Source organism: Desmodus rotundus, chromosome 1 (assembly GCF_022682495.2).
Source record: "Desmodus rotundus isolate HL8 chromosome 1, HLdesRot8A.1, whole genome shotgun sequence".
NCBI classification, from domain to species: Eukaryota; Metazoa; Chordata; class Mammalia; order Chiroptera; family Phyllostomidae; genus Desmodus; species Desmodus rotundus.
Window position 1 is genome coordinate 147,906,624 of NC_071387.1, and position 25,124 is coordinate 147,931,747.

The window sequence follows — 25,124 nt, forward strand, 5'->3', positions numbered from 1 at the left end:
CAACCAGAAGTGACAGAAACTCGAATGGCAAGGAAGTCCGACACCAAGGAGATAAAAAAATGAACCTTCATCCAGACCAGTACGAGGGGTGGAGCCGGGCAGCCGGGACAGAGAGAACTCGCATTGCTGTGGTTGGACCGAGACTGGCGGAGTGTGGGACGAACAGGACAAGCAGTCTGACCACTAGCAGACCCTGCAGCCCTACATTCGTGCACAGATAAACCGGAGAACGAACTGCCGGGAGCGAAGCAGACCTGTAACCCAGGGCTACAGCACGGGGAAATAAAGCCTCAAACCTCTGATTGAAAACACCCATGGGGGTTGGGGCGGCAGCAGGAGAGACTCCCAGCCTCACAGGAGAGGTCATTAGAAAGACCCACAGGGGCCTAGAGTGTGGACAAGCCCACCCACTCGGGAACCAGCACCAGAGGGGCCCAGTTTGATTGTGGGTAGTGGAGGCAGTGACTGAAATCCGGCAGAGAGTGGAGCAGGGGCCATTGCTCCCTCTCGGCCCCTCCCCCACATACAGCATCACAAAGCAGCGACCAGCGTCACCCCACCCAGCGTCACCCCGCCGGGGGGAACACCTAAGGCTCCGCCCCTTTAAGTAACAGCCGCGCCAAGACAAAAGAAAAAGAAAAAAAAATGGCCCAAATGACAGAACACTTCAAAGCTCCAGAAATAATTCAACTAAGCAGTGAACAGATAGTCAACCTATCAGATGCACAGTTCAAAACGCTGGTAATAAGGTCGCTCACAGAATTGGTTGAATTTGGTCAAAAACTAGATGAAATAATGAAGGCTATGTATGCTAAGAGAGACAAAGGAAAATGTACAGGGAACCAATAGTGATGCGAAGGAAACTGGGACTCAAATCAATGGTGTGGATCAGAAGGGAGAAAGAAACCTCCAACCAGAAAAGAATGAAGAAACAAGAATTTGGAAAAATGAGGAGAGGCTTAGGAACCTCCAGGACATCTTGAAATGTTCCAACATCCGAATTATAGGGGTACCAGAAGGAGAAGGGGAAGAACAAAAAATTGAAAACTTATTTGAACAAATAATGAAGGAGAACTTCCCTTATCTGGCAAAGGAAAGAGACTTCCAGGAAGTCCAGGAAGCTCAGAGAGTCCCAAAGAAGCTGGACCCAGGGAGGAACACACCAAGGCACATCATAATTACATTCCCCAAGATGAAACAGAAGGAGAGAATCTTAGAAGCAGCAAGAGATAAGGACACAGTTACCTACAAAAGACTTCCCATAAGACTACCAGCTGATTTCTCCAAAGAAACCTTGCAGGCAAGAAGGGGCTGGCAAGAAGTATTCCAAGTCCTGAAAGGCAAGGTCCTACATCCAAGATTGCTCTATCCAGCAAAGCTATCATTTAGAATGCAAGGGAAGATAAAGTGCTTCTCAGATAAGCTCAAGTTAAAGAAGTTCATCATCACCAAGCCCTTATTATATGAAATGTTAAAGGGACTTATCTAAGAAAAAGAAGATAAAAAATATGAACAGTAAAAATGACAGCAAACTCACAGTTATTAACAACCACACCTAAAACAAAAACAAAAGCAAACTAAGCGAACAACCAGAACAGGAACAGAACCACAGAAATGGAGATCACATGGAGGGTTATCAATAGGGGAGCAGGAAGGGGAGAGTGGGGGGAAAGGTACACAGAATAAGTAGCATAGATGATAGGTGGAAAATAGACAGGGGGAGGGTAAGAATAGTGTAGGAAATGTAGAAGCCAAAGAATTTATAAGTATGACCCATGGACATGAACTATAGGAGGGGAATGTGGGAGGGAGGGGGTGGGCAGGATGGAGTGGAGTGAGGGGAGGGGGAATGGGACAACTGTAATAGCATAATCAATAAATATATTTTTAAAAAATTTTTAAAAATTATGACAAAATTTCCCTAACTTGGTGAAGGAAGAAGACATACATATTCAGGAAGCACAGAGTTCCAAATAAGATGAACCCAAAGAGCCCCAAACCAAGACACATAATAATTAAAAGGCCAAAGATTAAAGACAGAATCTTCCCAGCCACGGACCACCACACACAGAGAGAAACCTAGTAGCAACTTGCTGAAAAAAGGAGACTACATTTTCATTTTTCATAGTTGGGAGTCAAAGATAATGTCTAAAGGTGATGAGTTAAGAAATCAGCATATTATATAAAGTTATCAATACGAATTAGTTTTTAAAAAAGGTTTAAAAGTGGTCACCTTTAAAGTTGTCAAAGACTATCAAGGTCCTATCAAAAGGACCTAAAAGTCAACTTTTCAACAAATGGTATTGAGAAAGCTGAATGTCCACAAGCAAAATAATGAAGCTGGGCCCTTACTTTATACCATATACAACAATTCACTAATATAGACCTAAGACCTAACTCAAGAGCTATACCTATAAAACTGTTAGAAGAAAGCATTGGAGTAAATCTGCTTGACATTGGATTTGGCAATGATTTCATGGATATGACAACCAAAAGTAAAAGTGACAAAAGAAAAAATAGATAAATCAGACTTCATCATACTAAAAAACTTTTGTGCATCAAAGAACATTATCAACAGAGTAAAAAGACAACCAAGAAATGGGAGAAAATATCTGCAAATCATGTATCTTGATAAAGAATCAATATCCAGAATACATAAAGAATGTGTAAAACCCAGCAACAAGAAAACAAACATCCTGATTAAAAAATGTGCAAGTGTTCATGAGGTTGTAGAGAAACTTGAACTCACGTACACTGCTAGTGAGAATGTAAAATGGTGCAGCTGCTGTGGAAAAGTTTGGTGGTTCCTCAGAAAGTTAAACATAAATCTACCATATGATCCAGAAATTCCATTTCTAGGTAAACATCCAGAAGAAATGAAAGCAAGGAGACGAATAGAAATTTGTACCTAAATGTTCAAAGCCACCTTTTGTTTAAATTTATTTTTTGATTACAGTTGACACATAATATTAGTTCCAGATGTACAACATAGTGACTACATCTTTATATACCTTATAAAATGATCACACTTGTCAAGTACCCACTTAAGGCCATATATAGACATTACGATATTACTGACTATATAGCCACCTTATTCACAATACCCAAAATGTGGAAATGACCCAAATGTCTAACAACAGATAAATAGATAAACAAAAGATATTACTCAGACATAAAAAAATGAAATTTTGGTATGTGACACAACATGGATGGACTCAGAACATTTATGCTAAGTGAAATAAGCCAGACACAGAAGAACACATATTATGTAATTCCACTTACATGACACACCTAGAATAGGCAAATTCATAGACAGAAAGTAGGACTGAGGTTACCAGGAGTTGGAAGGAGGAAAGAATGGAAAGAGTTACTGTTTAATGAATACAGAGATTATATTGAGGATGATGCAAAATTTCTGGGTGTAGGGAGAGGTAATGGTTATAAAACATTGTGAATGTAATTAATGCCAATGAATTGTATACTTACAAATAGTTAAACTGACAAGTATGACATTACATATATTTTCCCATCATAAAAGAAAAAAAAAGCTAAGGGGGAACTTCATAATGGATAAATCAGGTCTGACAATTATAGAGCTCTTTGTTAAAAGGAGAGACAACCAGAGATCACGCAACTCTTCATGCAATGCAATAGGAAATAAACATCATCAATGACTCGCTATTTAATGATAATAAGGAATTATGGCTACCATTTTAGATGTGATAATAATACTGCAGGTTTTTTTCAAAAATGGTATTTTTCTTTAGCAAGTATACTGAAACATTTCCAGATAACATAAAAGTAGTATCCTATATTATTTTAAGGGATTTGCCTTAAAATAATATAGGGAGGGGAGAGCAGTGGGTAGGAGTATGGATGAAGGAAGGCTGGCTTAGGGATGAAACTGCTGAGGCTGGTTGGTGGATGTACAGGTATTCATTAAATACTATTCCCTCTCCTTTTCAATATACTGACATTTTCCATAATTAAAAAAAATTAAAAATGGTGCAGGAGAGACGGAGGCTCTTTTTAAATCATTCTGGTTTCCAATTTATTTCAACCATGTGTATGAATTTTGTCTAAGAGAAAAATTTAGGAGACTCTATGGAAGATGAACATAGACTTTTGTTAGAATTCAGAATAGATTCCAGAATGTCAGAACTAGGTGATACTCTCTAAAGGTGAAGGCAATTTTAAGAAAAAGAAAACAGGTATTTAGTAGCTAATAACACTGGAATTAGGTAAATCAAAATGTAGCAGAGATGGGGGAAGATGTATAAACATATCAACCAATACATTTCAGAAGGTTTACACAAATAAATTAATAAAAATAGAAAACCTTAAATGATTTTTAAAAAGACCCGTAATTTATCTTTTAAGATTAATATCTTCCTATAAAATCTGTATGTTCAGACAGATCCGCACTCTAGATGAAACGGTGATCAGTTCCTGCAACAAGTTTTTTATGATCATACACCTACTTTCTTAACTAGGTTTTGGGCCACTTGAATTTTATAAGAATGGACATTTTCAAGTAGTACAACGGATAACTGAATTCTATTGAAAAATCATATAGACACTAGCTTTGCCAGAGCAACAGGAAAAGCAGTAGCCTAAACTTAACAATATTTGATGAATAGTACTAATACCAAACCCATTAAACACAGTTGATATTAATATAGAGTCCAGGTTTCTCATTTTTTATTATTTCTCTTACCTTGAGAGTTGCTCCCACCCAAAAAGAATAACAGGTGTCTACAGGTTTATTTGGTCTTCCATGATAACCATTTTGTTGCCTCATTATACACCATCTCTTTATCCTGTTCAATTCTTTTTCTGAAAAAACTTCTTCGAGTTTACCCATGAGACACAGTGATGCAATGCCACAAAAAGTGGATCCTCCTGTTAATCAAAACCACACATTATACTTCAAAACAGACACCTAGCAAAATGATATAAAATGGTTGGAGAAAAAAAGTGGTTAAATAATTCTAGAAAATTGTGAGATAAAAGTAATTTAAATTTATAAGGCAATTTTAAATAGTCACTAGCACTGAAGTTTTTAATATTAACTTGATGAAACAGAAAAGAATTTAAAATAATTGAAAGCTATAAGAAACATTTTACTTATGAAAAGAAGTAAGGCTTGGGGAGACTAAGAAACTTGTTCAAAATTAAATGGTTAATGGCAGAGTAGAAACTAAAATGTAGGATGAATTACTATTCCTTGTGCAGGACTCTACCACCTGAGTCTGATTTTAATCCCCTTACAGATAGTATATTATGAATTGAGCTTCTTTCTGTCTGAAGCTACAGGCTAATTTTCACATATAACATACACAAGCTAGAAGCTGGTATACAGATGTGATGTCTAGTCAGTTTAAGAAATTTAAGGGAAAAAAGTTTGAGTGAGGGGGGAGGGAGAGAGCATGTGTGGGCAGGGGAGAAGAAAACTATAGCTTAAAGTAAATGGAAAGTGAGTATCCATACTCACTACTGTAGAATGAATAAGGCCCCCCCAATGATATCCAGTCCTCATCCCTGGAATATGTGCATGGTACCATAGATGACAAAAAGAACTTCGCAAATGTGATTAAGTTTAGGCTCTGAGATGGGGAGGTAATCCTGGATCACCTGGGTGGGCCCTAAATATAACCACAAGGGTCCTTATAAAAGGAGGGCAGAGGGAGATTGAACTGCATAAAGAAGCAGCAACATGGAAGTAGGCACTGGAGTGATGCAGCAACTAGTCCAGGAATGCTGGCAGCCACCAGAAGCTGGGTAAGACAAAGGAACAGATTCTCCCCTGCAGTGTCCAGAAGTAGCCAGCCCTGTTGACATCTTGAGTTTAGCTCTATAAGATGTGGTTCAGACTCCTGGCCTCCAGAACTATAAGAGAATAAATTCATGCTGTTTTATACCCCGAAGTTTGCAGTAAAATGTTACAGTAGCAATAGAAGACCAAAATGCTCACAAACCTAATTATTTTCCAAGGAAATGAAAAGTCAGTATTTTTCCATAAAGAAAGGAAACAACACTTTCCATTGGCACTATTGTCAACTCCAAATAATTTCAAAATACTTATATTTCAATTTACAACAATTTCACTTAGTAATTTTTATTTATTTCAGCTATTTAAATAGATGATAGTTCCTAATATTCCTCATCCTGTTAACTCTCCTTCTGCTGTTACAAATCTTGGATGTGTTCTCTGGAAAAGAAAAAGTGAGCATTCACTGTAGAGAACTTAAGGCAGCTATCAAATCAAATGGATTACTGTCAGTAAGAACTATTTAATCTTTAGAATTGTGCCCAATTAGTTGGGAGATCTGTGCTAGTCACGAGTGAATTAAAACAGAAAATTTAAAAAATTATCATAACCTTTTAGAATAACTTCTATTAAGCAACCACATCTTATCTCCTCTTTGATAACCTACTAGTTTCAACTTTTCTTTCATGAAAACTTAGACATGACTGCAGGTATTATATGATCATTAAATATAAAGCCTCTCATAGTATGTCGTCTTTAAAACTAACTACCAAAAAGTAAAATGAAACATTTAATTGTTACTATCCAAATTACTAGTTAGGATTCTTTAAAGCAAACTCGTACAATTCAAAGTAAAAGTACTTTTTACTTTGACCAAATCAGCAGATTTTGAAAATATTAACTTCTGAAGTTTGGGCTCTGAGTAGTCAAAAAAAGTAATTACAAAGTCTATACTTAAGCTAAAATACATTTACCAAAACTTATCACTAAGAGGTTCTTGTTTCACACAAAATTCTAAAATCTAGTTCCAAAAACCTGGATTAAAAGCAGAATGTTAGGTATAAAAACACCAAGAAAACACAGTAACATCTCAACAATAAGTAAATTAAGGAATATGATACAACAGCAGGCACAAGAACTCAAACAGATTATCTTCTTGGGAGGTAAAATGGATTAAATCAACAATTCCTATAAGTTTTCAAAAATTTCAAGAATAGTACATCATTGTATTAAAGTACAAGAATTGCTCCTCACAGTAATGATATGAGTTCATCAAGAAAAGGTTAAATTGTGTTCAGTATGCCTTGGATGAAGAAGGTAGGGAAGTAGCCTTCTTCTATTCTACATTCGTGGGACATACCCAATCAACTGAGCCACACTAAAATAACTGTACTCAGAAAACCAGAGGACACTGAAGAAAGAAATTGAGGAAGATACAAATAAGTGGAAGCACATACCATGTTCATGGATTGGAAGAATTAACATCATTAAAATGTTCATACTACCCACAGCAATCTATAGACTCAATGCAATTCCTATTAAGATACTAATGTCATACGTCACAGATCCAGAACAAATATTCCAAAAATGTATACAAAACCAAAAGAGACCCCAAATAGCCTTGGCAATCATGAGAAAGAAGAACCAAGTTGGAGGGATCACAATACTGCTATAAAATTATACTATAAAGCTCTGTAATCAAAACAGTATGGTACTGGCATAAGAACAGACACATAGATCAATGGAACAGAAGAGCCCAGAAATAAACCTGTCTTTATGGTCAAATAACATTTGACAAAGGAGGCAAGAGCATACAATGGAGTAAAGAGTATCTCTTCAATAAATGGTGCTGGGAGAACTGGGCTGTACATGCAAAAAAAAATGGAACTATACCACCGACTTCCACCATACATCAGAATAAACTAAAAATGGATAAGAAATTTAAATATAAGTGGTGATACCATAAAAATCCTAGAGGAAAACATAGGCAGTAAAATTTCAGATATCTCACATAGCAATATTTTTGCTGATATATCTCCCAGGGCAAGGGAAATAAAGGAAAAAATAAGCAAATGGGACTAGATCAAATTGAAAAGCTTCGGCACAGCTAAAGAAAACATCATCAAAATGAAAAGGGAACTGACTATATGGGAGAACGCATTTGCCAGTGATACATCGGACAAGGGTTTAATCTCCAAAATATATGTATAAAGAATTTACACAACTCAACACCAGGAAGACAAATAATCCACTTAAAAAATGGGCAAAGGACTTGAATAGACATTTCTCCAAGGAGGACATTCACATGGCCCACAGACATGAAAAAATGCTCAACATCATTAACTATCACAGAGATGCAAAAACCACAATGAGGTATCACCTCACACCTGCCAAAATGGCTATCATTAATAAATCAACAAACAACAAGTGCTGGTGAGAATGTGGAGAAAAGGGAACCCTAGTGCACTCTTGGTGGGAATGCAGACTGGTGTAGCCACCATGGAAAACAGTATGGAAGTTCCTCAAAAAACTAAAAATATAACTGCCTTTAGACCCAGTGATTCCACTACTGGGAATACACTCAAAGAATCCTGAAACACTAATTCAAAATAATTTATGCACTCCTATGTTCACAGCAGTGCTATTTACAAGAGCCAAAATTAGGAAACAGCCTAAGTGCCCATCAGTAGATGAGTGGATAAAAAAAACTGTAGTACTTTTATACACGGCAGAAAGAAAGAAGGGATTTCTGCATTTGCAACAGCATGGATGGAACTGGAGACTATTATGCTAAGTGAAAAAAGCCAGTTGGTGAAAGACAAATACCACATGATCTCATTGATAAGAGGAATCTAATGAACAAAATAAACTAATAAGCAAAGTAGAACCAGGGGCATAGAAACATGAAACAAACTGACAGCTGTAAGTTGGGAGGGGGAAGGTGGGGCCTGATTGAAAAAAGGTGAAGGGATTAGTTAAAGAACATACATGAAGGACCCATGGACAGGACAACAGTGAGGGGAATGATTATGGAAAGGGGGGTGGGCTGGGTGGAGAGGAGAAATGGGGTACAAAGTGGGACAACTGTAATAGCATAAACAATAACAAAAAGAGAGAAAATGGAAAAAAAAAGCCTTCCTTCTCAGAGTCATTAAAAGTAAAAATATTAGGGCACATACAAATAAGAGAAAGATTTCCTTCTGAAATTACTAAAAGTTTGCCACCTAAAGCGATATGCTTCAGTTATATGAATAACTAATGTATGTACAATATCTCAGTCAGAAAACATCACAGGAAGGGACAATAGAGGTTCTCCTGACTCTGCTTCTTTGTGCTGATTTACTTATATTTTTAAAGTGTAACACAGTTAAAAGTTAACTGATTGCTTCCATTAGGTTGTACAGCTCAATTTTAAGCATACTCTTAGCATTATTTGTATATACCAAATTATCTGAATGAATCCATGTGCTCTGAAACATACAATTTAAAATGGTCAGTCAATGAACACATAGCTAAAGTAGAAAGATAAGTAATTAGGTACATAAATAAGTACACTGTTTTATACTTGAACATCACATGACAAGGGTCAAGTGAGGTAAATTCAACGAAGTTGAGTGCTTCGGTGAAATTAGGCCAAAGACAGTTTACTAGTATTTCTCTTCTGGATTAAAGAGTAGAGATATTTTAAAAGAATAATGGAATCAGATTAATTTATCTGAACTTTTACTGTTTTATTATGCATTCTGAGAGAACAAATAGTTTTAATCCTAGAAAAGCAGGGAAATCCAATTCTTACAAAACACATAGATTGTATCATCATCAGAGAATCACTAGGATAAACAATCATCACATGACCAGGGTGTGTAGAAGGGTATAACATGCCTGTGTAGTTTTCATGACAAATAGACTCCAGGTTAGGCAGTAGTTGGAGAACACATGAATTAAAAACAAAAAAACAAACAACAAAGTGTGTTAACATTTAGACTGCAGAATTAGGAAGAAAAGCACATGAAGAAACTTGATTATTACTGAACTGTAGCAGAAGTACATATCACAAATTCAGCCTTCTCAGCTTCGAGATACGGAGTAGAACATAGGACAACCAATTCATTTAATACTTACTGAACATTACAACATACAAGGGCATATGGAGTAAGACATGAACAAGACACTCAGCTTTAGCAGAGAAAATCACGTAAACTGAGGTAAGTGTCATGAAAATGGTATGAACTAAGGATTACAGAAATGTAGAAAAGGGAGAAATTGCTCAGGGCTGGGGCAGGGCAATGACAATAGATGATAAAAAGTTTTCAGAGAAAGTGACACTGGAACCAGGTATAGAAAGAGAGGTAAAACTGTGAAGATTAAGAAAAGGGAAACAAGGAAAAGCAGGTGGAGGGGAAGTATTTCAGACCAAAAAAAGAAAAAGAGTATTAGCAAAGTCCAGAGGTGAAGAAGCATGTAGGGACATTTGGAGAACACATTACACATTCTCTTCAGTCTATAATAATTTAAGGTCTCTAAGTAAATGACAACAATTATTGCAGAGGTTTTATACTGTATACCTTGTCTAAGCTAGAACTTCCTGTACGGCCTGAAGTTAGAAATCTGTATACGATTTGTAAGGTGGAAGTGAAGCAGCAGCCACTGCCCTGGTTGTTTCTAGGGGCGGTAAGACACAAAGGCAGAGGTGCTAGTAGAGTCTTGCTTGACCTGATGCTCCCATATTCTTGGAATACAAATTGTTCTTACTTCTTGCCCCCGTGACACCAGGTTCATAAACGGATGCAGGAGCAACAGCCCTCCACAGACTCCACCATTCTGGCAGCTGATGGACCTGGCTTTCCAGATTCCCTCACTGCCCACCTTTCAGTGCTTCAGAAGGGCTTGTCAGTGACTTGTCCCCAATCCACCAATTACTCATTTCAGGCCCTTACTCCTCCTCCATCTTCATCTGCAACTGTGTAAAATCTTATTCCTGTAATAATTCCTTATTTTTTAATATTCATAGTGATTTTGCTTCTCTGATTGAATCTACTACAAAGATGACTACCTTCAGAGGGCTGGGATGAGGATTAAATGAGACTAACTGGTAGTTGGCAGAGCAGCAGCTAAATAAGAAAAATTCTTTTCCTTTCAGTCTGTGGACCAAACATTATAAACTGGTAACTTACGGGGGACGAATGGTATGACTGGAAAATTATGCACACACACAAAGTAACAGAACAGGAAGTAAAACATCCAAAATTCTGGACTTCTGGCTTCTCTGAAAAATCAGTAGATCTAGTAGTAGTAGTTCCACCTTCCTGAATAACAAGAACAGGCTTAGGAGGAAGAGAAGAGGAGAATAATGGTTTAAACACGTGCAACCTGGGATGCCAAAGTTATAGCAAAGTAGATATGCCTACGCAGGCAGACAGAAAGGGAGCTGGGCAGCTCAGAAGCAGTATCACATGTTTGGAAACATAGTTTGAGTGACATCAACGCAGGGATAATCGATAGAGAACCATTTGCTGGTTCATTCAGCTGTGTGCCACACATGTTATCGGTGTGGGGGACACAGCAGTGAATAGAACAGGCCCGAATCTCTGTTCTTATGAGGCTTACGTCATGTGAGGAGGCAGTGAACAAATAGCTAAAATATAAGTGGCACTGAGAAAAATAAAGACAGAAAGGGGGATACGGGACAGGGTGTGTATATGTGGTTTGTTTGTGATTCTAAATAGGGGGCGTGTATGTGGGTGGTTTGCAATTTTAATAGGGGACTTATCCAAAAATATCATACAAACCCAGATCTAAAGGAATGTGAAATAAAGCCAGAAGTATGCCAGGGCTGTGGATGCAGGATTCTCTACAAAGAAGAGCAAGTACAAGAGCCCTGAGATTCACAAAGACAGAACTACCCTTTCTCCAAAGAAAAGGAGAAAGTTGGCAGAGGGGGAGAGGGGGAATAAGGGCATTAAATGGTACTGGAAAATACAATAAAAAAAAAAGAAGAAAGTTGGACTGAGGTAAAAAGATCAGAACAAGAAACAAAAATGGTGAAGGAACCACAAACAACTTGTCAGGAAGCAGGAAAAGAGGAATGTGATATTCTAAGAATAAAGGGGGAGAGGTTAACAGCTTCAAATGCTTCAATAAAGAGAAGGAATGAGAAAGAGACACTGGATTTGAAATAAAGATTATTCATTACTTTAAAAGAAGAACCTCAAGTTGCTGACGGTTCATACAAAAAATTAAAAAAAACAAGCCATTTTTGTAGAAGGGCAAACAGTATATTTGGACCACTATTCTAAAGAGATTAACAATAGAAAGAAAAAAAGGGAGCATACAATGACTTCACAGGGTGACCAACCGGAAGGACTTTATCTAACCCTCAGAACACACAAAGAACAAGAATATCTGATATTTGTAGGACATATTGAAGTGTCCTGAGGTGGTTGCTCCTGGTCAGAGGCCACCTTACCAAGGGCTCCAGACACCCAGGTCCTGCTTGGCTGTCCCAAGAGCTAAGGGAGTAATAGCTTGGTACACCTAGGACCCATCTGTGGTACGTCAATAAACTGGAGCACCATGATTAGGAAACCCTCCTCTAGGGCTTTAGGCCTCCAACCTACCAAGCTGAATTTAGAGATAAAACAAGAATGGAAGCTTTTTGGCACGAACCACAGTCCATCACTGACGATCTTGATGGGTATAATCCTAGACAAGTCATACTGACTCAAAATCACTGCTTGTGTGACTCAGCAAGTGTTTTTCCTGACAGGATCCCTTAGAGAGTATCATGTTTGAGCAGCTCCCTCTGTTTCACATTCCAAAGAATGCAATCCCAATTGCTTGGGAACAGCAGTGCCTGTCCCATATGTCTCCTATATTGGTAACCTTACCAGCTCCTCTTGGCCACCGTGCCCATTAACATCCTCTACAAGAGTAAGCAGCAGACCCTATCTTCTCAGAAATTCTTACAAATGCCAGATTTCCTCTTTGTGTAATGACAAGTGTGTCCTTCCTTACCAAGTGGTGATGACCAGTGACATACTGCTATTCCCAGCTTGCCCCACTGCTAGTCTCAGATAGGCGCGGGCACACACGAGAATTACCGGTGTCCTAATTACAGTGTGGCCTCAGAAGAAATCCAAGACAGTCTTCTATGCAGCCCTTAGTGACACACTCTACAAATACCTACATGGAAAGAGGGAGTAAGATGTGAGAGATGGAAAAGATACCTGATAGTAGGACAAGGTTCCAAGGGAGGTACATGGATATGAGATCAAGGAATATATATTAAAAACATCTTTTAATACATGTTTTATAGTTTATAATCCACTTTATCCCATATCTCTTATAATCCTAACAAAAATCTTTTAAAAAAAAGGTACAAATTTTTCTACTTGTTCATGAGGCAGCCTTTAGAGAAACTAAGTGAGGAGCTGAGATCACACAGCTAGTGTCAGGGAGGAGACCTGAATTCTGACCTGGTCTTTCCATTGTATCTCACTGGGAGAGGGATGGGCACAACAGGGGAGCACAAAAAACCTGCTGTGATGCAGATGAAACAAGGACTTCACTCCCAGACCCTGCTTGATTTGGCCTCTTTCTTTCTTAAAAGGGAGCATGAAAGCTTATTTACTTCTTTGTGGAAATATTCAATATGAAAGAGTTAGGCTATTGATGTGCTGACAAAGTAAGCGACTCTTATCTTTCTATTCTGGTTGTGCCAAAAGTGGGAAAAAGTGGGAAAGGAGAGATTGTATCAATATATTGAACATACGTTATGCAACAAAATGTTTCGTAACTATGATTTAGGATAATTATATTAAGGAAGGTAAATAAAACTTTTATTTCTTCACAAATTCACTGATTCATGTTTAATATTCTGCATGTAGCCTTACAGTATTATGCCAAAGAAGGAAAATGGCTGTTTTCTAACAATATCTTAAGAAATCACCACAAGGCCCTGACTGGTGTGGCTGAGTTGGTTGGGTGTCATCCTACAAAGCAAGGGGTCGCTGGTTGGATTCCTGGTCAGGGCACATGCCTGGGTTGTGGGCCAGGTCCCCAGCTGGGGTGTGTGCGAGAGGCAACTGATCAAAGTTTCTCTCACACATTGATGTTTCTCTCCCTCTCTTTCTCCCTCCCTTCCCCTTCTCTAAAAATAAATAAATAAAACCTCAAAAAAAAAAAAAAAAAAAAAAAAAAAGACATCATCCCAAGATACCATTGTGCAGCTAACACTTGAGAAGGCTACTAGAAAATATTGTATGAAAACTCTGGTCTGAATAGTTTATAAATGATTACTGACCCAGAAGAGGTTCAAACTGGCACAACAGTGTCAAAAGAGAGAAGGAGGAAAGAAGACGGTCAGGCTGAACAAAGGGCTGAGACAAACTTCGGAGGTCCTCCATGTGGAAGACACCATGATGTTATTTAAAGAAACTACATGTTTATTTATTTTAAGATGCCTTACCATGAGATTCAAGTCCAGCTCCCTGTGCCAACCCATTGTCATAGGACTGAAAAAGAAAAACATTGTTTGGTTTAATAGGGAAATAATACTTTAAATAAATTGTTATTACACTAATTTTTGTTGCTTGATCTAATTTTATTTCTCCTTTATATTTTTTCCACAAAGTAGTAGATATGGGCATTTTTAAGTACCCGCTCTTGTCTTATTCACCACACCAAATAACTAAATGCAGACATAAGGCACATTCTGACAATAGATTGTTCAATGACAACACCTTACTTGTATTCATTTCTACCTGATAAAAAGACTCAACTCTTACTCCTCTCCCACTTGTAAGAATATATGTGTTTAAGGAAAATATAAGAATTTTATACTAATAAAACATTATAAAAACAAAACAAATCTATTTTGAGGCTTTTGTGTAGCTTAGGATAATGACGACTGCCTAAAATTTAATTTCCCCCAACATCCTAACAAATCCAAACAATACAACTATATAAAATTGAAACCTTAGCAAAGCTGGAAGACATGCTCAAGCTCCAAATCACCTGTTTATAGAAAAATAAACATCAAATCCCAGCAAGCCATCTCTCACACTCTTGACAAGTTTGCAGAGAGCAAGGGCAACCTGAAAAATCACGAGGAAGACAGAGGAGGAGAGCCAGTGGCACATCTGAGATTGATCTAAACTCACTACCTGAAAGACAGACTTCACCCTAAGTGCGAAATACAGGCAGTCCTTGCTTTGCACAGTTCCCATATGCACAAATTCAAAGCGCCATGGCTTAAATAACACAGTATGACTCAAATTTCAGTAAACCACAGTACACTAACTATGAGCAAGTGCATAAAATACAAACTTCCTGCTAGTTTCTTGGTCCATAAATCACTACATAAATAATAAATTTGCATGATGACAAGGGACCAATCACATCACTCTTTTCAAAGTCTGTTAGTAGTTTGTCACTAAACATGTTATTCAGTTCGTGCAGAGACAGCAAGTGGGTGGTTGTGTTGTCTCTTTCTCCTAGTGATAAACCCACATGACAACGGGTGGTTGTGTTGTCTCTTTCTCCTAGTGATAAACCTACATGACAATTTATAAAAAGGCACAGCCAAAAGAGGTTTTGACCATGGCTACAGAGATGAAAGTGCAGTGAAGAGAAGAAAAGCAACACCACTGGAAGTGAAACTGAAATCAAACACTGGGAATGCTGACAGTGCTACAGTCAGAACAACTAAGTAAAGGCCAAACATCTACATGGGTGAAGAAAATGGTTGTGATGAAGAGAATAAAGATATTCTAAAAAGTGATAATGGCAAAAATCTTCACATAAAAGAAACTCTTAGAGATGTAGCACAAAAATGAAAACGCAAAAGATAAAATGTTGGAAGCTGATACAAACTTATAAAGTAGCATGATCATTTACCAAGACAGAAAAGATGACTGCTCCACTCCACTTTGTAAACCATATAAGAAGCAAAGCACTGTCCAAATTACTCAATAAATGTTTTTACAAAGAAAACACTTTACTTCTCAATGTTGCTAATGTTTTAAATTACAGTGCACTAAATAAATATTGGTTTTACCATTGAGAAATTCTCTATACATTTATAAATGACACTAAAAGTGTTTTCAGTATTTTAGAAAAAGTTGTCAAGGTCACAGAACAACCCTAATTTTTCCAGTTGATGATGCAGATCACTCCGTATCATCCCAGCTTCGTGAACATCATTACGGTCTGGCACTACCACGCCAAGAGAGAACCGCCTGAACTGGAAGACTTCTGAGCACTGACTTTAGGGGAGGGAGTTAAGAGAGTGCAAGTCAAGGTGGCAGTGTGCAAAGGGAAACTCAGAAGTGCAAAATTCAGAGACCTGGGAAACAAGGAAACCTCTCTTCCACCAGAATATCATTGAACTCACAACCCCACCAACACTAAAAAAGAAAAAAACAAAAAACACCCAACATTCATAAAAGAAATCAAACTTTGGAAGTTTCTCAAACTTTGGGAGTTTCAGCCAAGATGGAGGCATAGGTAGATACACTTCATGTCCTCGCACAACCAAAAGAAGGAAACAACCAATTTAAAAACAAAAAACAACCAGAACTGCCATAAAATAAAACTGTACTGAAGCCCAACAACCAAGGAGTTAAAGAAGAAAAATTCACGCAGACTGGTAGGAGGGGCAGAGAGGACCTGCAGCAAGGCAGTCGGAGGACCAGGCAGTCCCAGATTCATGTGTGGATAAACTGGGAGGAACAAGTGGGAAGTTGAAACAGACCACACAACCCACGGTTCCAGCCTAAGCAAAATAAAGCGTCAGAACCTCTGGCTGTAAAAACCTATGGGGGGTTGTGGTGGCAGAAGAAACTGCGAGTCTCTTGGAAACTAGGCGAGAGCACCCAGAAACCAACACTGTTCCCTCTCGGACCCCTCCCTGAGAGAGAGCACCATAATGCAATCATGTCGGTTGCCCCGCCCTGGTGAATACCCAAGGCTGTGCCCCTTACAATGTAACAGGTGTGCTGAGACAAAGAAATACGACCCAAATGAAAGAACAGATCAAAAATCAAGAAAAAGAACTAAGCAAAATAGAGACAGCCAACCTACCAGATGCAGAGTTCAAACCACTGGTAATCAGGATGCTCACAGAAATGGTAAGGTATGGTTGCAAAATGGAGGAAAAAGTGAAGGCTATGCAAAGTAAAATAAAGGAAAATGTACAGGGAACCAATAGTGAAGGGAAGGAATCTGGGACTCAAATCAATGATTTAGACCAGAAGGAAGAAATAAACATTTGACCAGAACAGAATGAAGGAACAAGAATTCAAAAAAATGAGGAAAGGCTTAGGAACCTCTGGGACAACTTTAAACATTCCAACATCTGAATCACAGGAGTGCCAGAAGAAGAGGAAGAGTAAGAAATTGAAAACTTATTTGAAAACATAATGAAGGAGAACTTCCCCTACTGGAAAGGAAATAGACTTCCAGGAAGTCCAGAAGGCTCAGAGTCCCAAAGAAGTTGGACACAAGGAAGCACACATCAAGACACATCATAATTACATTACCAAAGATTAAAGATAAGAAGAGAACCTTAAAAGTAGCAAGAGGAAAGGAGAGAGTTACCTACAAAGGAGTGTCCATAAGACTGTTAGTTGATTTCTCAAAAGAAACTTTGCAGGCAAAGTAGTGGCTAGAAAGAAGTATTCAAAGTCATGAGAGGCAAGGACCTACATCCAAGATTACTCTACCCAGCAAAGCCATCATTTAGAATGGAAGGGCACATAAAGTGCTTCCCAGATAAGGTCAAGTAAAAGGAGTTCATCATCACCAAGCCCTTATTATATAAAATCTTAAAGGGACTTACCTAAGAAAAAGAAGACCAAAACAATGAACAGTAAAATGACAACACAACTATCAACAACAAATCTAAAATATAAAGAAACCAAAACAAACAGCAAACAACTAGAATAGGACCAGAATCATAGATATGGAGATCATTTGTAGGGTTATCACTGTAGTGGTGGTAGGGAGAATGGGGGAAGTTAAGAATAGTGTAAGTGATGGAGAAGCCAAAGAACTTATATGTATGACCCATGGACATGAACTAAGGTAGATGGGGAATTGCTGGAGGGAATGAGGGTACTGGGCAGAGGGGAAAAAAAAGGAATGGAACAACTGTAATAGCATAATCAATAAAATATACTTAAACAATAAAATGGTTATATAAAATGAAAGAAATCAATCTTTGTTTCTCTGCATTGAAAAATTGGCAATCAAACTAAAAATTCTGGTAAGGAAAAACAATATACTAAATGAGTAAACAAGAAAAGACAAATCTATGCAAAGTAATTAAGTTGAAGATTCGGCAATTCAAATGAAAACATCTTAGTATATGAAAATCTGCTTCTACCTCCCCCAAACAGTGATAAAGCAGAAGAAAACTCATACAACATCCCAAATTCAATTACATGTCCTCAAACAAGCAACTGGGAATACAAAAAGAAAATTCTGAATGAAAAACAGAAAAAAAGAATCAGTAAAAAGAAATATGAGAAAATTAATGATTTCAGGAAAGAAAGGGAAGAAAAAGGCCAAATAAGCTGAGAAATGAAGACTAAATTACAAGATGCCTAAAGAATAATAGTCTCAAATGAAAACACAGTAAGAGACATTAAAGAAAGACTGAAAACAGCCAAGAGAATAAAAATTCTCTTGAGATAAAGGAGTAAATAAGGGTCAAAGAGAATGTGGTTGATATGAAAGATAAGCAAAGAAAGAACACACACAAATTTGGAATACCTACAGTAAAAAGACAAATAATGGACTAGAAGTAAGGGTTAACCAAAGCACGAATGCAGGCTAAATCTGGCTTGTGGCCTTGTTTTACATAGGCCTGGAGTTAAGAAAATGGTCACTCTTACTCACAATAAAATAAATGCAAATTAAAAGTACACTGAGATATCATTATTCACCCACCAGATTGGTAAAAATCGAAGTAAGAAAACATTTCATCTGTGAGGCTATATGGAAATATGTACTGTTCTACACTCACGAGAACATACATTAGTCCATACTTTTGGAGAGAAAACGGGCAACATCTAATAATGTTATATATGCATTTGTCTTTTGATCAAGTAATTCAACTACTAGGAATTTACTCTGGAGGAAAATCTTGATGACCTGATATGGAATGATTTCAAGCTATATTGTTAAGTGCAAAAAGCAAATTGCAAAAAAGTATTTATGGTACAGTACCTTTTAGTAAGAAATTGAGGGAGAAATAAAAATATACATATCTGCTCATCAAAAAGTACAGGAAAGACAAACCAAAAATTAGTAAGAACAGTTGTCCACAGAGTGAATGGGAATAAGGTGGTAAATAACATGGTTAAAAATGGGGGTGGAATACTGAAAGCACAGGAGGCCCCCAAGAGTTACAATCTCTGAATATACCTTTTTGTATAGTTCTGACTTTCAGAACCAGGTTAAATATTTCACAGAAGTATATAAAATCAACAAAGTGTATGTGTGTATATGTGTGAATGGGGGGGGGGGGAATGTCCTAAAAAGAAACCCAAACAGAAACGAACTTACTTGTTTTTTCCAATAAATAACAGAATGCTAAAGGGGGGAAATAAAAGAGGTAAACTAAGCTTCCCCCCCCCCTTTGTTTCAATTCTCAGCTGAGGACACGCTTATTGATTTTAGAGAGAGGGGAAAGGATGGAGAGAGAGGGAGAAACATCGATGTGAGAGAGAAACACTGATTAGTTGCTTCAACAGGAACACAACCCAGGTATGTGCCCTGACCAGGAATCGAACCTGCAACCTTTCAGTTTATAGGATGGTGTTCCAACCAACTGAGCCACACCAACTGGGGCTAAGTATTTCTTAAATATATTTTGAATATATAACTTCAGGCTTTAAACAAAAAGAATCATTCTGGATAATGGAGCCCTGTTTATCAGTGTCAGAGAAGGGAGTTAAAATGAAAAAAAGCAAGATTAAAATGAACCTTGTGATGTTGGATTGAAATCTGAGGTGTCAGGATGACTCCTGGTTTTTAATATAGAAATAGATATAGATGTTTGTAAGGGGGTATCTGTATACATGTATACATACATACATACATACATACATTTTCTAGCTGTGCCTGCTGAGGAAGGGGCTAGAAGCAATGATATCCCCATACCAATGAGCACATCCAGTGCCCAAATCCTCGTTTCTAAACAATACCCTCCAATAAGAAAAACTAATGCTCCTTGAAGAAATAACTGAGTCCAGGGCTGAGGCTGGGAAAGTAAAAGATGAACCTGGAAATATTTTGTGCCAGCAAGCAATGAGATGCAGGTATGTCAAAAGGGCAAAGAACCTGCTGAAAGGTTTTTCATTGGCCAACTCTGGGACAATGTGAGCAGTAAAATACATAACAGTAACAGATAATAACCTTGAATACAACAAGAATCTAGAGTCCACAGTGAAATATAGACAGATGGGGGCGAAGGAAAAGCTTTTGGTAACAGAATCTCAATCAATTATTACAGAAGGAATGATAGAGCTGGAAAATCATGAATGCATAATACTAGTGTTAGTATTAACTAGTAGTTGAAAGTTACAGTCTCCAAACATCTCACCATGAGATGCTGAATAATTACAAAGGGAAAAATGCTAATTGTACAAAGAAAAATCTGGCACACACCAACTTAACCAAGTGATCCAAGTTAACATTACCAGTAAATAAACAGACCAACATCTGTACCTCCAAATACAATGCACCAAGAATAATATAGTATTACTTTCTTTAGTATTCATGCCAAAATTCGTATCACCCACCCTTGGGTATAACATAAATCTCTTTTCCTTTTAAAACTCCTTTAAAGGTTTGTTCTTTCTGCCTCCAAAGCTTTTTAAAAGTTTGTGCTATTTGTACCTTCTATAAACTCTGATTCACCTGCACATATTCAGTTAAAAATAATTTCACTTCTCTAAGAATTTACATCTTCATTTTGAAATTCTGACTAGTAAAAAAGTTAAATTAACAGCCTAAAATATTCTAATTTATAAAAGTAAAAAATTTCTTATTTGGAAAATAATAAACCTGGGAAGCAGCACTTCCATTTCTCCAGTTTTTTTGTTTTTTTTTTAAAATATGGGAGGCTTCAGGAATTTGCGTGTCATCCTTGTGCAGGGGCCATGCTAATCTTCTCTGTATCGTTCCAATTTTAGTATATGTACTGCTGAAGTGAGCACAATTTTTCCAGTTTTATATGAGACTAAACAGTAGAGCAAAAGATAATTCTAGCTGAGACTCAGATTTTCTTATAGCTGTCAATAAAAAGATTAAATTGTACTCTATGAAAAAATAACATTTTTGGTATTCTCCTTAAAAGAAACCTTAGATTAAAACAAATGACTAAGAAATCAAAAGTGATTAAAAAAATCTATTGTTAGTCCAGTCAACCTTGTTACACTTGGGTCTTGCAAGTCAAAATGTCTTAAGGAACTCACACCTCACACACAATATAGGAATAATCTCACCAAGGATGCCATAATTTTCTATTATGCTTGGCCAAGGCTCCCCACTCGTCCCTGCTAGGATAGACTATCGATATTTGCCTTTAAGATTTTATTATTTTTTTCTGCTTCTAAGGCAGACAAATCTTCTTCTGAAAAAGACAGTGTTTCTTTAGATACCATCAGATCACATTAAAAAAATCAATTTAGCAACATAACTCACCATACTTCTTCTAATATAGTTGATGGCTTTTTTCATATCCATGCCAGACCAGTTATTCAGCATATAGCAAACACAGGAAGCACAGTATACGAATCGCATGTCATTTTCACTGCCTTCGGGTACTGCACAAAAACTGGAAATAACAATATGATTTACTAATAATACTGTATTACAATTTTATTCTATCACAAATACAGATTTAAAAATCTAAATATGGATTAAAAACCATAAACTACTTGCATTATTCAATAAAGAACTATTAACTTGAATAATCTAAAACGATCTCTAAATCATTACTCCAAAGTTCTGATTTCTGGGTGGCTCTACATACTACCAGTTACTCCTCCCAGATGCCATCACTCAAAGTTTTGTTCTCAGCCAGAAACAGCTACAGCACAATGGCCACACAAAAAAGTAGCAGTTAACACCAGGTTTTGCTATGTGAAATTTCTTCTAACTATATATAGATAACCATTAATTAATTGATCATAGTTTTAATTTTTCATCTATTTAATTAGTTTTAGAGAGGTAATAGTCTGTATCGCTTATCTATTCCTATGTTTATAAACAAAGATAAGGTAGCAGTAAACAAAGATTGTGTTGAAGTATGGAGAAATTATTCACATGTGCCTGCTGAGGTAAATATTTAGTATTATAGTAGTTCCAATTAATGGCAATTTATCTTATATTTTAACATTAATTTTCCCCTCATCAAGAGCAGCATTTTAAAAATACTGTCAGGAAAATAGAGATAACAGTAAATGGGACAGAGAAATAATAACATAGCAGAATTTGTTTGCAGTCTTTTCTTTAGACAATAACAATACTGCTTTATCATTTCCTGGATTTAAAAAGTTTCACCTTAAAACTCCAGGAAAATTTTTCTTCAGTTAGATACACCACACAAACCATCAAATATTAAAGAACTCATTAACTTCTTTTTCTGTCCTTTAAAAATATCAAGAAAACTACGTACACTGGAATATATTCAATGCTCATCCCTTTCTCCTCCTATGACCAAAGGAATAAAAGTTCAGATTAATAAGAATTTATGATAAATCTTTAAAGTTCTAGTATAGAACTATATTCCTTTTTTCTCAGTTTAAAAAGATTTTTTTTTTTAAAGTTAAGAAAGATTGACCCATACCTCCCATCTTCCAGCTGAAGGGCTCTCAAACCTGCTAAGCAAGCTTCTTTATTTACTCGGCTTAGGTCGTCTCCAAGAATAACTAAGCATGAAAGGCCAGTGTAGGTCATTGCTATGTGGCCACTGTCATAAGGATGGGCTGTTCCAGGATTCTGAATTCAAAATTAATACAATGTTAATTAGTAAAATGAAATAAAAACTTATTTTATTAGTTTCAGTAAATAGCTAAAATTAAAACGTCTATACTAATTGGTATAGATATGATTGGGTAAAACAATCCTCAATTTTATATATATTTGTATTTTATGAATCCTTTGTTTTTTGATTCCCTGCTAAAGGCAATGGGCACACATGACTGAAAACACCATGCCAATTCATGACTATGACATAGGCAAGTTGGTCTATAGCTTAAGGCAGAGGAAAAAAATTTAAGCAGTGCCTGTAGCAAATCATGTCGCCTTCTCCAAAATCACTATTTATTCCTAAATTCTGAAGCAGAGTATAGAAAAACTGGCAGCATGCTATTTGCCTTCAGATTGCAACTGGATATAAACCCTGAAACACTGAATGTAGCCAGGTAATAGTTTGTAACCACTATAAAAGCAAACTGATCTCATCAAGGAAAAAGTTTCTATTTTGTGAAACCTCTTGACAAAATGATGAAGTTTTTCTATGCTTGCCACTGTAGAAAAAAATTGGTATTTTGCACAAAGATGACATCTATGAAGCTTGTTCTGGGTCTGCTTTTTTAAAGAAAAAGGTTCCTCACTCTGTTAGGACTCACTGCTTCTACATCTGTGTGTGCTGGTACCAAAGCCTCTGGATATAACCCTGAAGATATTCTGCCTGTTGCCACAAAGGTCAACAAATTCATCACTACTTAGGTCTTTAGTTACTGCTGTAGTAAGTTTTTTGTTTTTTTGGTTTTTAACTAAGAAATGAGAACCATCTGTAAGGTCCCTCTCTAATGCATACAAGTGCATGGGCTTCTTAGACAGCAAGTATCAAGCACTTGAGTGCTTTAATTCCATTTTCTCCAGGAAATCATCAATAATTTACACATAAGACATAAGAGAGACATAATTTTTGTGTATGTGTATTGTGCATTCTTCCAGGAAATAGGGTGGGTATAGCTTTCCCTTAAAGAGTTCCAGTTCATAATATACATTAGACAGTATATAGCTGTATTGAAACATGGAAGCCTGGTTCTTTTGGTATCCTTTCTTAGTATTCTTTCTCACTGAAATCTCCTCACTTCCCTCCTCCTTTCTCCTGATCCGAAGAGAACTGACCTTTGATGGATTGAATGGAATACCCAGGTATGAAGAGCCTCGGAAACCACAGCGATTTAGATTTGATCCTAGAAAATAAAAACGTGGACTTATTTAAAGTATCCCTTACTTTTGTACAGATGCTAAACTAGTTCAATTACATAATCTTTCAGAAACAGAGTATTTTACTACCAAAGCTTTGTTATCACTACCTCCATTTTCATGGTAGCTAATGTTAAATGTGCCAGGTCTGTTCAAGGAGCTTTATGGAAATTTCCTCATTTAATTTCCAAACAAGTCAGGACAAAATAATGATTTTCTACCATGTACCTTTAGTTTACAACCCACCTCACTGTGTACAAAATGTTTTTATACTTTTCTTATCTGATCATCTTCAACCCCTCATTTTATAGAACAAAAAGCAGAAGTCCACAAGGGACATGTTCAAGGTAACTGTTGGTAACACGAAAGGATCTAGAATCCTTATCTCATCCAGTTTCTTTTTACTTTAACTCATTGCTTCTTCACAGGGGAGAAAGCTAAAGGTATAAACTGATGTATAGTCATAAAAATGTATACTTTGTAGTTTAGCATTAGACAGACCTCATTCTGAGTCCAATAACCCATTTTGCTTTGAAATATATAGAATACAGTAAGTTCCCACTTAGTCTCTACTCATTCAAAATTTTACTGAAAATTTTTTCTAAAAATTTTCGTTTTAAAGGTATCAATGAAATGTAACTAGGAACTTAATATAGTTACATTAATGAAAAGCAAACTCTTGTGCACTATTAGTGGAAATGGAAAGTGGTAGAGACACCATGGAAAACAGTATGGAGGGTCCTCAAAAAATTAAAAACAGAACCACTATATGATCCAGCAACCCCACTTCTGGGTATTTATCCAAAGCAAATGACGTCACTATCTCAGAGATATCTGTACTCTCATGTCTACTGTAGCATTATTCACAGTAACCAAAACAGGGCACAACTTAAATATCTATCAACAAGAGACTTCCAGCTAAGATGGAGGCGTAAGTAGATAACACTTTGCCTCTTGGCACAACCAAAAGGACAACAACAAATTTAAAAACAAAAAATAACCAGAACTGCTAGAAAATTGAACTGTATAGAAGCCCAACAACCAAGGAGTTAAAGAAGAAACATTCACCCAGACTGGTAGGAGGGGTGCAGACTGGCAGCCAGGGTGGAAGGCAGTGGCTGGC

The 25,124-nt window shown here is 36.9% G+C and overlaps 1 protein-coding gene and 1 non-coding gene across 3 annotated transcripts in view; both read right to left on the minus strand.

Moving 5' to 3' along the window:
- The window catches only part of PGGT1B (protein geranylgeranyltransferase type I subunit beta), a 63,211-nt gene that overhangs the window by 15,158 nt on the left and 22,929 nt on the right, over positions 1-25,124 (minus strand). For both annotated transcript variants that reach the window (XM_024563265.3, XM_024563264.4), the window contains 5 exons: positions 23,921-23,988; positions 22,629-22,780; positions 21,482-21,614; positions 14,238-14,283; positions 4,718-4,902 (listed from right to left, as the gene is read on the minus strand). In XM_024563265.3, coding sequence (XP_024419033.2) covers positions 4,718-4,902; positions 14,238-14,283; positions 21,482-21,614; positions 22,629-22,780; positions 23,921-23,988 — 584 coding nt within the window. The remainder of the gene's footprint in view (positions 1-4,717; positions 4,903-14,237; positions 14,284-21,481; positions 21,615-22,628; positions 22,781-23,920; positions 23,989-25,124) is intronic.
- On the minus strand, positions 20,888-20,994 carry LOC112307238 (U6 spliceosomal RNA). The gene has a single exon (XR_002975031.2). It is a non-coding gene; the product is annotated as a U6 spliceosomal RNA (small nuclear RNA).